General features: G+C 53.8%; 2 protein-coding genes and 1 non-coding gene across 3 annotated transcripts in view; 2 read left to right on the top strand and 1 right to left on the bottom strand.

The window, feature by feature from the left end:
- The window catches only part of CHDH (choline dehydrogenase), a 68332-nt gene extending 66009 nt beyond the window's left edge, over positions 1 to 2323 (top strand). Inside the window, exons 6-8 of the mRNA XM_061196997.1 lie at positions 299 to 441; positions 924 to 1026; positions 1788 to 2323. Coding sequence (XP_061052980.1) covers positions 299 to 441; positions 924 to 1026; positions 1788 to 2206 — 665 coding nt within the window. The 3' untranslated portion in view covers positions 2207 to 2323. The remainder of the gene's footprint in view (positions 1 to 298; positions 442 to 923; positions 1027 to 1787) is intronic.
- A 4700-nt stretch (positions 2324 to 7023) lies between these two features.
- Positions 7024 to 12995, bottom strand: part of LOC133095497 (voltage-dependent L-type calcium channel subunit alpha-1D) — an 89641-nt gene continuing 83669 nt past the window's right edge. The window contains exons 33-35 of the mRNA XM_061196995.1: positions 10695 to 10816; positions 8745 to 9065; positions 7024 to 8270 (exon numbers count right to left, since the gene is read on the bottom strand). Of these exons, the coding sequence (XP_061052978.1) occupies positions 7977 to 8270; positions 8745 to 9065; positions 10695 to 10816 (737 nt within the window). The 3' untranslated portion in view covers positions 7024 to 7976. The remainder of the gene's footprint in view (positions 8271 to 8744; positions 9066 to 10694; positions 10817 to 12995) is intronic.
- On the top strand, positions 9810 to 9882 carry TRNAW-CCA (transfer RNA tryptophan (anticodon CCA)). Its single transcript has one exon. It is a non-coding gene; the product is annotated as a tRNA-Trp (tRNA).

The following is a 12995-nucleotide window of genomic DNA, read 5'->3' as shown; positions in this document are numbered from 1 at the left end:
GTGAAGGGTGGGCTGCAGTAGGTTTGGGATGCCCATAGGACATCAGGTCCCACAGTCCAGTTGGCAGTGGTGGAGTCAGGGGAAGGGGCAAAGCTGAAGCCCCTTGGCATGGAGCTGATATCGGAAGCCATGGTGTTGGGTGAGCTCACCTGGGGGAAGGAGGACAGAGTCGAGGACTTGGGTCCAGGCACTAGAATACAGGCCAGGAAGAGGAGGAGGGAGTGCCCAGGAGAGAGGAGGCTGGCCCACCTGCCACGCCTGGACTTGCTCTTCTGCCTCATCGTCTTCTCATCCTCAGGGGATGGAGCCACGTCCCATCTGGAAACAGGTGGGTTCATCCGGAGCCAGCCTGGGGTCCCCCACCCGGACATCCAGTTCCACTTCCTCCCTTCCCAGGTGATCGACCATGGGCGGGTCCTCCCACAGCAGGAGGCTTACCAGGTGAGCAGGTCGTCTCCCCACTGCAGCAGGGCCTCCAGGGTGGGCGGCCCAGAAGGCGATACACTGCTCTCCAGCTGCTCAGAGTGTCTGAGGGGAGGGAAGGGGGGTGGGGAGCCAGAGGTAGAGTGAAGCCGACTGCACGGCACACAGCAAGGCCACACCCGCACCCAGCTCGGGGCGGAGGCACCGGGTCCTGAGTACTAGAAATGGACAATGAAGCCGGCTCTGCCCAGGGACTGCCAGTCCCTGAACATCTGAGCCATCAGGTATAAAGCCAGGGAGCAGAAGAGAGTGATTGAGGTGGTTTGATGCCTTTTGTGTGTGTTGGGGGTGGGTTGGTAAGATGCAGGTAGATTTTAAAATGTATCTGCTCTTAATTGACTCTGGGTGTTGAGTCCCAGGGACCACAGGAAACCCGGGGCCTCTCTAAATGACTAAGCTGGGGGGTTAACAGGGGTCACCGCCTCTCTGGGCTCTTCCAGGTGCATGTGGGGACCATGCGGGGCACGAGCGTGGGCTGGCTCAAACTGAGAAGTGCCAACCCCCATGACCACCCTGTGATCCAACCCAACTACTTGTCAACAGGTAATTCAGCCACCTTTGTCTCTCCCAGACCTGGGCTTGTTGGGTCATTGATGGATTGATTGAATGAATGAATGAATGCCTTTATGGGGTTCATATTTGTCCCTGAATCTCACCCCTGGACCCCATTTTTGAGACACAAGTCACATTCTGTCCTCCCTCCACCCCATTATCCTGGGCTGTAAACTTGCACGTGTTGCTATGTAGTGCCCTCGGTCACCTGAACTAACCCTGACACACCATTTTACACAGTAGGCAGGATTTGCAGCTTCCAAAACAATCTACCAAGAGACGCAAGAAGATCTGGCTGTGTATAGATAGCTCACAGAACATTTTTCTTACTGTTCCTGTGAGTATCTTCTAAAAGCAAATTACACTCCTGGGCCTGCCTCTTTATGCACAGCAAAACCGCACGGTCCCCACTGGGCAGGTTTTGCCCAATAATACTCACGCTGTGGCAGAGGCAGGACGTGTAGTCTTATCTCTATTTTATAGATAAGAAAATTCAGATCCCCGATTTAAACGTAGGGCCTCTGGGGCAAGCTGTGTCCGTCTAGGATGCCGTCTGTTTGGGCTTCGTGGAACTCTGCTTGGTTGCGCTGCAACTGCTGATGGGTAGGTGACAGGCAACCTGGTGGCTCGGACCTCCATGTCCCTCAACTGTGTCCCCTTGGGCAGCTTCTTGAGCCTCTCCCAGTGGAGAATCTTCCAGCGAGGCCAGCATGGTAAGAGGGGGCATCTAACATGTTTCTTCTCCTCGACAGAAACTGACATCAATGACTTCCGTCGGTGTGTGAGGCTGACCAGAGAAATTTTTGCACAGAAAGCTCTGGCACCGTTCCGGGGGAAGGAGCTCCAGCCAGGAAGCCACGTCCAGTCGGATAAGGAGATAGACGCCTTTGTGCGGGCAAAGGCAGACAGCGCCTACCACCCATCGTGCACCTGCAAGATGGGCCAGCCCTCCGACCCCATGGCAGTGGTGGACCCGCAGACCAGGGTCCTCGGGGTGGAAAACCTCAGGGTGGTCGACGCCTCCATCATGCCCAGTGTGGTCAGCGGCAACCTAAACGCCCCCACCATCATGATCGCAGAGAAGGCAGCCGACATCATCAAGGGGCGGCCAGCTCTCTGGGACGAGGCTGTCCCTGTCTACAAGCCCAGGACCCTGGCCACCCAGCGCTGAGGCTGTCCCTGAGAAAGAAGGCTCAGCACAGCCCTTGCGCCAAATGTGCTTTCCTGGATCTCTCTAGAATGTTACAATTTGATGGCTAAGAATTGGATAATTTCTTAAGAAATGAAACCAGTATTGGTCAGAATTGGGTTCTTTCTTCCCAGCATGTCCCTGGGGGCCCTGTGGGGAAGGCCGGCATTCTGGCTGGGGCCCCTCCTCCCTGCCTCCTGGTAGGACAGCAAAGGGGACGGGAGGCCAGTGGAGAATGGGTAACTAACTCTGGCCAGGTCCTTGTCTTGCGTTCCGCGGCGCTCTCCAACCCAGGGTCCTGCTGTGTTCCTGGGTCCTGATAGGACTTGAGGAAAGTGGTTCTCTCCCAGGCTCCCTCTGGAGGCAAGCCCGTCCAAGAGCAGGGTGCTTGCACAGAGGCCGGGGCATCCTCCTCCCCCTCAGGCTGAAAGCTGCAGCAGAGGCTGAGAGTCCCACAGGAGTTAGGGAGCGTGGAGCTCAGCTGGGATGTGTGCACAAGCCTCCAGTGTCCAGAGGGAAAGCTGCCTGCTGGAAGAAACAGGCTTCTCCTTTCTCTGCTGCTTCCTGATTTCACTCCCAGAGTGAGGCAGGATCTGGTGCTCAGTTGGGTCCCTCTGAGGGGCTTGCAGCCCACCTCTCTGATGCTCTGGTTCTTATTAACAAACACCACCAGCCCGATGAGAGGAATTCTGGGACTTTTTCCAGGACTCAGAAGTCTGCAGGGCCTTTTCACTACCATGGGTTTCAGGGTTTAGCATTTTTAAAGATTTTCCTGTTGCCAGGAAACCTAGAAACCCAGAGCAGACCTGCATCCCTGGCCCGCTCCGTGCAAAGGCTCAGCAGTGGCCGCGGCTGGCTAATTCTCATTCTTCAGACGTCCACAGCAACAGACCAGGCGGGAGGCAGACTGACGGGAAAAGCAGTCAAGTAAAACTATGATCCTGATCCTGTAAAAAAACACACTTGAGTGAAAGAAAAATAAATTGGCTAAGATTTGAGTTTGGGGGGTGGGGGGGAACAGATACAAAGTAACATTTAAGACAGCTCTCTGATCTTTAAACTCCTTATAATTCAATAATGCAATCCTGTAACTTATCTTTGTACTGAGACTGTCATTATCCAGACTGTCTTTACAAGGTAATGAAAACTTGAATGCATTTTGGATTGATTTTTCTGACGATATCCAAAAGCCACTGTCTACGGTGAGAAAGAATGGAAGTGCTATATGGAAACCTGTTGTGCTGGACCCAGAATCAGGAGGGGCGGAAAATGGAACATTCCTGGCTTCACCCTGGATCACAGTGGATTGAGGTGCCTTGGAGGCCCAACAGCTGCAACTTACGTTTCTGAGAAAGATTTCCAGAAGGGTGGAAAGACGAAAGCCATCACACCATCCTTCCTTTAAAAGTCTTTAAGCAAATCTTGTTTAATCTTACCTGTATCTTGCTTTATTTTCAGTTCCAACGGAGGGTCAAGAAAGAAAATTCTACATCTGTCATGAGATGTCTTTCTCCTAGAGAGGTCCCCACCTGCCCACAGGCCTCCTCTGGGTCTTGGAGCTGCCTGCGGGGGTGAAGGAACAGTAGGAGTGCGGGCGCCAGCCCCCTGCTCTGAGGGCCACGAAGTGACACGTCAGGTGTGCGGGGGGTCCCAGGCCTGAGTGTGACTGCGCTGACCTCCTCTGGCGCCGGTATGGCAGGTGACACGGCCATTCAGTTCGGTCACCTCTGCGTACTGTGGTGCCCTCGGCCTCTGAGACAGTGGCTGACGCGCTGGTGTGCGTGTGTCGATGGGCAAAGCGAAGTGCGTAAGGGGAACCTGTACGGTGGATGGCACCCAGGCCCCTCTCCCATCCTGGCTATGGGGCCTCGTCCCATGCGATCACACGACACTGCCCCCCCCACACACACGTTTCAAAGGAGAAGAGCATGAGTGTCGTATATCCAGAACCCAACAGAAAACTGCTATTGGAGTTCAGACCCACGACAGAATATTCTGATCTGAGGCAGTTCCTCCCTCGAGCCCTGACAGCTGAGTGCTGTGGCCACGTGGGCAGAGTGGAGCAGTGGCCCGTGTCCTAACCTGAAGGCTCCGAAGGGTCCACCACCACGAAGGAAGCTCCGACCTCAGAAAGAGAGGGCTGTTGGCCCAGGAAGCCAGAGAGGGGAGGAAAGTGCAAACTGGAACTGGGGAGGATGAGCCACAGTCTGGCAGCCCGAGGGGCATGGAGACCGGCCGGCGCTCAGCCTCTGGAAGAACCAGGAAGACGTCGTTTAAGTCCCTTAGCAAAAAGCCTGCAGGACTCCCCAAAAGGAAAAACGTACATTTCCAAAAATGGTTGAAAAAGCCTAACAGAAAGCTGCAAATGTGGCCAGTGGTCAGAACACTGACCCCTCTGAAGAAGCCAGTGTTGAAGCTGCTGCATCAGTAGAGGGTTCTTCCTGGTAGAATAAGAGCCAGAACACACAGCTAGAGGAGCAGCCTGCCCGCAGGTGACCAGGAAAGGGCAGGTCCCGGAGGTGGGACTCTGGCGCCTTAACGTACGGCCTTGTGCAGCCCTTGTGCAGGCTGCAGGCGCCGTTTCCACAAGTTCAAATAGAGTCTTCTCTCCAGCCAAACCGTGTGCCTCCGCCCAAAGGTCATTTCAGATTTCCACCGCACGACTTACCATCAGATCAAATACCTAGGTGCCTTTCTCTTAAAAACCAGAAAAAACACACACCCTTCTCCACTGGCCCCGTCTTGAGACCCAGTCTCCCATCGCATCTCCTGCCACTGTCCCCACAGGGCGCCCTCACAACCATTCTCGCTCTCGTTCTCTGGTTAGAAGCAAGGGCCCCAGGCCTGCTCCTCTTTCTCGCCTGCCCTCCTAGGTCCCCAGTAGGGAAGGACTATCAGAGAAGTAAAAACTTTTGAAGGCCATAGCTGGAGTCTGGTTTTGAGTCGGGGAGGCTAGTAAAGGAGTTGGAACTCTGTGTGTGATGCTAACCAGTTTTCAGGACAAACTGACCACCCAGCCTAACAGTAAAAACCTTTGCAGGAAAACAGGCAATGGGCAAAGACACTCAGGACTGCAAAATATAAACAACACAGAATAAACTGCTCTGGTTTCTCTCACAAGCGTGGCATCAGCCGTAAAGTGGGTTCATCAGGCAGGTTAAGCCCGTCCTGCACTGGAGGAGCTTCTGGGGCCTTCACAACCCACCCCTCCCAGCCACTGGCTGATTCTGAAACATCTCAGAATCAGGCTGGGAGGTGCTGCGTGGCCCAGCCGTCTGGATGGAAATCACAGAGACCATTTTAACGAGGTTCTTGCTGCCATTTCTGTTTTGTGATATTATGAAAACACAAGATGAAAGAAACTAAATGTACTATTCCTGGGGACACAACAAAATGACTTTTTTTAGGGAGTGGGAGGGGAACTAAATAGGAGAGACATTTAATCTTAAAAGATTCCTGAAAGAAAAAAACCATGCTCTACAACTTCAAATTTTTCTTCCAAAGAAAAATTTAATGTTAGATGAGCAGTGGAAGCAGGCTTAATGCAGTCAGATATTAGGAGTGGTGCAGCCTGTAAAAATGCCAGTTAAGTGCTGACTAGAAAAGATCACCGACTATACCAGAAAACTCAGTCCTGTTACGGCAGTTTTGGACTGATGATGGTAAGCCAAGCCACACAGTAAGAAAGACCAATGCTCGGTGGAGAGACACAGAGTCTGAGATGACGGTGACAGTGGGTTAGCCCTTGAGGAGAAACGGTGCTCTCTGCAGCTGGAATTAAGTTACCATCGGCATGAAGATAAGAAAAAAGGAGAAGGCGCCAAGAGGATAAGAAAAAAATCTACATAATTACAGAAGTGCCCTCACAGAGTACCTGCCCCTCCCGAAGCTCTCACTGGCAAACACCAGCTCTTTGCAAGGAGAGCTCCCAATTACAATAAAATTATTACACAGTTTTATTCTGAAGATCATTTTGCATTTTAATAAAAAAGAATTTACGTCAGGAAATAGTCATTTACAAACCTTGAAGTGTTTTTGCCTGGATCTGGAGTAAGAATGTCTTAAGAAGAGGTGTGTAAGGTCTTCATAACAAAGTGTTATTTACAAAAAAAAAAAAACATTAACAGGTTACGTAATATTTAAAAACTTTGAACCAAAAATCGCTACCAGTCTTTTTGACTGCAGGGAATCCCTGCCAAGGTAACTTGACAAAGTCGGCATAATTCTGTGAACAGAAAAGGAAGCCTTGATGGGTCTAATGATCCAAAAGTGGGTTTTCATCGAGAAGTACAATTGGAGTGTGAGTGCATTCTAATGAAAACTTCAGCCCTCATTCAGTTGCATATAAAAGCCCTCAAAGAGAACACACAGTACAGCAATGTTTTGTAAAAAGGCAACAATACGATTTGTACAGAGCCCGACGTCTAGTCCTGTAGATCATCCTTTGCCCCCTCTGTCCCCAGCACTCCTTATTTCTCTCCTGAGACAAGCAGCCTTACCAGTCCCCAGGGGACAACAGCAGAAGGACTTCATTCACCTGTGCGATTATTTCTGCGCCGGAAATGTCCTGTGGGGGCAGCTGAGAAAACCACAACTATGAATGCCACCGGGTCAGAGTAACCAGCTCGACCTAGGCTGCAGTGTGCTCATCGGAGAGTTACTAAAGCAAAACAAAAGACAGCTGCAACCCATGGTGGATGGGAAGGTACAACATCAAGTCACAGAACCCCTGCCCCAAAAAAAGACTGCAGACAGTCATCTGGCATCTCCTGTGTAAAGACAGATGTATAGTGACTCAAAATAGTTTAGAAAAATCTCTGCAGTGCCAAGTTCTTTTGAACTTAAAATTTCACCCCCAAAAGATTTCCACTGGATAGATGAGAATCGGCTCTATTTCTTCTACTTCTGTATAGCCCGAGTAAAAATACTAATAGTTTCTAGATTTGAGTGGGGAACTACAATTATTAGGACCCATGGATATTGCTGCATTTCAAATACGGTACAATAATTACAAAATATAGACCATCTCTTTACAAATACAAATTATAGTATATTACAAGTCATATACAGTAAATCTAGAATTTTTAAACAAACTAGCGTATCTAAGTTTACCTGGTTGCGAGTGCATTATTTATTCCAGTTTACAGTTGCCCTTTGCCTGACAGTCAGAAACCGACCGTCGGAGTGATGCTCTCTCCTGTAAACTGGCGTCACGTCACAGAAAACCCCGTTTACAGGGTCCCGCTCCCCTCTCAGGATGACGGCTGGTAGGTAGGTCCTGACTTACACACTGTATTTCAGAAGAGCCGAACAGGAATCAGGAAGCAGTGTGTTTTGGGGGGAAAAGGGTTTAAAAATGGATACGCTGGGCCCAGTGAACGTCTGATATGCTAGACCGATGGCTGAGGTAATGACATAGGTATGGTGATCGTCATCACCTTTAAACCTTCCCCCCGTGCCCGCGGGTGGCGGGCCAGCGCTCTGGACAAGCGGGCAGGGCTTGTCCGACCTCCTCGCTGGTCCTCTCCAGGAGGGCTGGACCTGCTCTTGCCCACAGCTGGGGCTGAGCATGTGGGCGCGGCTGTCCCCTACCAGATTTATGGCTTCCTTGAGGCATGACATCACTTGTACAAAAGTCTAATTGTATAGGGACTCCACACTAGTGCCTACATTTTCCTAACTACGAGGCACTTTTCCCCCGGCCCTCCGGCGCCCCACCTGAGGCCAGAGCCAGTTGGCCGCTCCCTGGGGGCTACAGGGTGGTGATGCAAATCATTTCATCTGCCAGGTCCTCCTCATCCCTCCCGGGGTCTGGCTCCTCGTCGCTGTAGCCGGGCCCGAAGTCCTGGAGCTCGTAGTCCTGCCGGTGTGAGACGGGCCCCACGTCCCCATTGGCCCGGGGATGCACGTTCCCATTCAGCAGGTTGCTGGCTGCACTCTCCATCTCGTCGATGGTTAGGTCACAGGCATCGGCAATTTCGTGTTTTGTCGCTGACACGAATTTTGGGTCCCTAGCATACCGTCCTAAGCCTTCGGATATCAGAACCTGTACAGGAAAGAGGATCGGTGGCACGAATGCAAAAGGACAGGAAAAGCACCTCAAGCACTGACTGCACGATGTGCTCTTGGGACTCAGCCAGTCATGTCTGCTAGACCCCATACATGGTAACTAAGAGGGAAGGTGAATGGCTTTGAAAATCTGAAGGAGCTCAAACACTGCACGTGGCCCAACAAGAGTGCAACCCACTGGGGACAGATGTTTCAGTACAAGCTAGTCATATTTGCAGGAACAGCACACACAATCTTAGGTACAGCTAGCTGATGAAACCCGGCAGGGGTGCTGTTTTTATATTCATGCTTTAAGTACCATCCTTGCTGCTAAGAAGTGGGCGGTGTCCAGGTTCAGAAGCCCGGCATCCGGGCTCCGGAGCCCACCTGCCCTCAGAGCCACCACCTGCTCCTGCTGCGCGCGGTTCTCCCCAGTTCCGCCCTCCCGTGCAGACTCCGCGGCCACACTCACCGCCTCCACCAAGCTGTCTGCGCTCCTCTGCTTGTCGCTGTTTTTGTTGTGGAAGCTGCTGGGGACGGTCAGGCTGGCTGGTGTGAACGTCCGATAGGAGACGCCGGGCTCATCCGTGTACCACGAGCTGCGGTGCAGGGACGGTAGGCTGCCGTTGACCTGGTCCGGGGCCTCCAACCGCTCGACCTGGATCAGTGGGGTGTAGCACGGCATCCAGTCCCTGTACGACGGGGTCGCTGGCGGGGTGGCCCACGACCGGGTGGAGTGGCTTGGCGAGTACTTCTGGGCTTTGCTGGAATCTAGGCCGGCGACTGCCATGATCTGAGGAGAAAGAGGAAGTGGGGAGACCAGAGGTCCTCAGAGGTCCCGGCCTCGGGCCCCCTCAAAACAGACCAGGCTGGAGGCGCTGTTTTACAGGGGCTTCAGAGGGACACAGCACACTGAGTAATTCAATGAATTGGCCGTAAAAACTTGGCTTTCTAGCAGACCGTGTTTTCTTTTCCCCCAAATGCATAATATATTTCCTGTGACTGTTCCCAGGTAGGAATCAGTTATTGGTGAAATTGCTTAGAAGCATGAAGAAACGGGGAAGACGCACAAGCTGTGGGGTATGAACATGCCACCCGGTTCACTCCGGGTTTGGATAGGGAAGTGCGTTCAGGGCAAGCTGACGGCGCCCAGCGCTCGTAGGGAAACAGGCTGGTTCTCTTTAGGGCAACTCATCCCGCGGCCAACACTCTGCTCAGAAGCACCAGGTACAAGCCTGCTTCTTCCACCTCCAGAGGCGCCATGGCAGGTCTGCCCTGGCATCCCACTCTGCAGAGGGGGACGGTGAGGCCGGGTTTATGAACAGCACAGGCCTGTGGCCAAATCGGAAGCCAGGACCGCCTGGGGGAGGCAGGGCGGGCCAGCAGGGGACAGGGCACTGTCATGCACAAGCCCACATAGACCTCCATGCCTACTTGGTGTGTGGCATGCGATGGCCAGGGCCTTCCAGAGGTTTGTCCTCAGTCCACGACAAAGCAGCACACAAAACTTAACATAAAAAATGGAAGGCAGCGGACTTCCTTGGTGGTCCAGTGGTTAAGACTCTGCGTTCCAAACGCAGGGGGCCCAGGTTCGATCCCTGGTCAGGGAACTAGATCCCGCCTGCTGCAACTAAGATCCTGCATGCTGCAACTATGACCCGGCACAGCCAAATAAGTAAATTTTTTTAAAAAAGGAAGGCAGAAAGGCAAAAGGTTGGCAGACCTGAACAGAAACTCTGAAATGGACGCTCAGGATAAGAAGCATACCATACCGTGGGTGCTCCCACCTGACCCAGACACACACGGACACAAGAGGACAGCATCTCTGATGTGCTCTTTTCAGGAAGACAAAGTACCATACTCTTGTCCTGGAGGCAAAGCCCCGCAGGCCCTCAAGGCTCTGGGCTCCCTCCTGTCCGGCCGCCCTGACAGGCCGGTCTCCCTGGACTACACCCCCCTTGCAGGCAGGTCGGAGGCTCACACACCCTCGTGACCCCAGGGCCCGGCCCCCAGAGGGCTCCGTAAATAGACGGGACAACCTCTCAGAGCAAAGGGCAGCACCGATTGTTCAGGGTCAGTCAAGCGGCCGCCACTCCCTGCAGTGTGGCTTGTCCCAGGCCCTGCCTTCAGTGCCAAGGAAGGGTGTGTGCAGCTAGGCTGAGAGCCCGGCTCTGGAAGCTGGCAGCCTGGGACTCAAATGCCAACTCCGCCACTCACCTCCTGTGTGAGCTCAGGGATGTCACCTTCCCTCTGTGATGCTTGCTCTCCGTAGAACAGGGTTCATGATAGTTTCTATTTGGCGAGGTTGTCACTGGACTGAACCAGAGTGTTTGTGAAGGGTTCCCCTTCCCTCCAGTGCTGGCAGCCAAGGGGGACGGGATGCCCATCGGCCCTGGGGGCAGGGCCAGGTGTGCCGGCTCACCTGTTGCTGCATCAGGTGCAGAGGCAGGGCCGTGCGGTGGGGGAAGGCGGGGGATGGCGGGACCTCCTCCTGGCTGCTGTGCCGGCGCAGGCACTCGAAGTTGAAGGAGGATCTCCGGGGGGCTGAGAAGTTAAAGCACACCGTGCAGCTGTGAAACTGGCTGTCAGGGCCCCGGGGCTCTGGGGTCAGGGCAGCCCTGTGGACGTTCAGCAGGGGGCCCAGGAGGAAGCAAGCAAGGCATCCAAGAAAAAGCACTGGGCACGGGGGTGCGGGTGGGGGTGGGGGTGGGGCGGGCGGTGTCTCAGAACTTTGGGAGGGAGGAAGAAGCAGCCCAACTAAGGGATATTTTCAAAAGAGCAAGTCAATTTCTCCTCCCTGCCACACCTGTTCTCAGGGGGAGGAGCTAGAGGCAGCCAGAGGGTGGCTGTTCTGACCCTAGGCCCCTGTCCCTGCACGTGGTGGGGACACAGCATTCCGGGTCAAGTACACGACGTCATTCTAGAATCCCAGAGACGCTTGCTAACTGCCCCGTTCTCACCTTCCAGACATCCTGAGTGTCTCTGGGGGCTGGAGCATCCTGCTGGTGCTCCTGTGTTGTGTTTACACTTCTGTTTGCTACCTGCCCTAATAGCTCAACCAGGTAATAAGCAGATCCTTTTGTGGGGAAAGACCCAGCTTCCCTAGCCCTGAAGACAGAACAAACAAGACAGGATACCTTGAACTTTAAAAAATGCGGTTGGCTGCCCTGTTAACAGCCACTTTGAATAGAGACTTATAAACAGGTCGAGTGATGACAAGATGATCCAGAACTCGTGCCTTCACAGGGCGCCAGGCCCGGGAGGTCAGTCTGAATTCTGGGCCCCAAGCACAGGCCAGAGGCCTCCCCAGGACACCTCCCCTCAGGCGCTACTGCCGTGGAGCTGCCTCGGCAGCCTTACTGGTGGCCTGCGAGGCAGCACTGAGTCACCTCAACAGTCCTTTCTTGAACTCTGCTTTCTAAGCTCACGGGGCATTTCTCATGCCCCGGCAACACTCCACACCCCCCCTAATTCCTGCACTGGAAAACTGCAGGGACCAGCCTGGGGAGGCCCCCGGCATCCTGGGACTGCACCCGAAGCTGCAGAGCCCGTTCTCTGGGGGCCAGGCTCCAAAAGCACACGGAGACCAGACCGAGCCCTTGCCGGCCACTGCCCAACAGGGAGGGACCAGACAGACAACGAGCCCTGTTTCGCGGGCCCGACGCACACCGTGGGGCCTGCTGGGCCTCCTCATCCAGTTGCCGACATGGGACACGGACACCTGCCATCCGCATCAGACAGCCTTCCCTCCACGCGCCTCGCGGGACCGAACTTAAGTGTTCTAAGAGGAGGACGGGCCTCCCTGGTCAGCACCACCTCTCGGACCCTCCTAGGGTCAGATGGTGGGGCCAGAGGATGGAGCCAGGAAAGGAAAACTACCACCGCTGTCATTCAGGTAGCACCTTTCAGTTTTGAAAGTGGATCCTCTCTTTTGCTCTGCACCACCGTCTCTAATGGGGGAAGTAATCCCGCTGTGGCTGAGAACACAGGGGCTCCGTGGTCTCCCTGCCTGAGGTCTGAATGGATGGGCAGCAAAGCAAATAAGATGCATTTAATTTATTCACCCTTAAAAATAAAGAGGGCAGCCACTCTTGCCCCTCAGGGTCCTTGATTCACAGAGGCGGCACCTGCGAATGGTGATTATCGTGGCCACCAAAGGGAGGTCACAGGAGGGCAGTGGAACTCACAGGGCCAGGGGCCTCTGTCCAGCCTCGCCTGCGTGTGCGTCACCTGGTACTGATGGACCCCAGAACTGCTCTGTTTAGCAGCTTGTGTTTGGGGCTGTAGAATTAAATATTAACCATGGAAATGGGTGTGATTACACTTCCCAGCAGGGCTATGACAGCTGGAGAGAGATAGGACCTGGGCACCACCCAACTGCATTTGTTACTGTGCACGAGATGGCGGACACAGAGCCGCTGTGTCTTGGTTATTTTTGGTTACTGATTAGAGTCCTACCCCAAAATATGCCTCATTCTTCAGAAACGCCAGAAGTGGATATTCTTTAACCAGCATCAAAATGTCCACGTGTCCAAAATCAAACTACCCAGCCAGGAACTGGCAGGGGCCACTGCTGTGTTTCCTTCCCCGGCTCAAGTTCCTCACTGGGGGTGACCCAGATCTCCTGGTGGCACCACTGATGCCACCTGCACACGAAAACCAGGTCAGGGAGCAGCCAGCCCCTGCCCCTTCTCTGCAGGACGGGATTCCTTGGCCCCAGGAT

Source organism: Eubalaena glacialis, chromosome 7 (assembly GCF_028564815.1).
Source record: "Eubalaena glacialis isolate mEubGla1 chromosome 7, mEubGla1.1.hap2.+ XY, whole genome shotgun sequence".
In the NCBI taxonomy this organism is placed as follows: domain Eukaryota; kingdom Metazoa; phylum Chordata; class Mammalia; order Artiodactyla; family Balaenidae; genus Eubalaena; species Eubalaena glacialis.
This window is presented reverse-complemented; position numbering and strand designations above follow the sequence as displayed.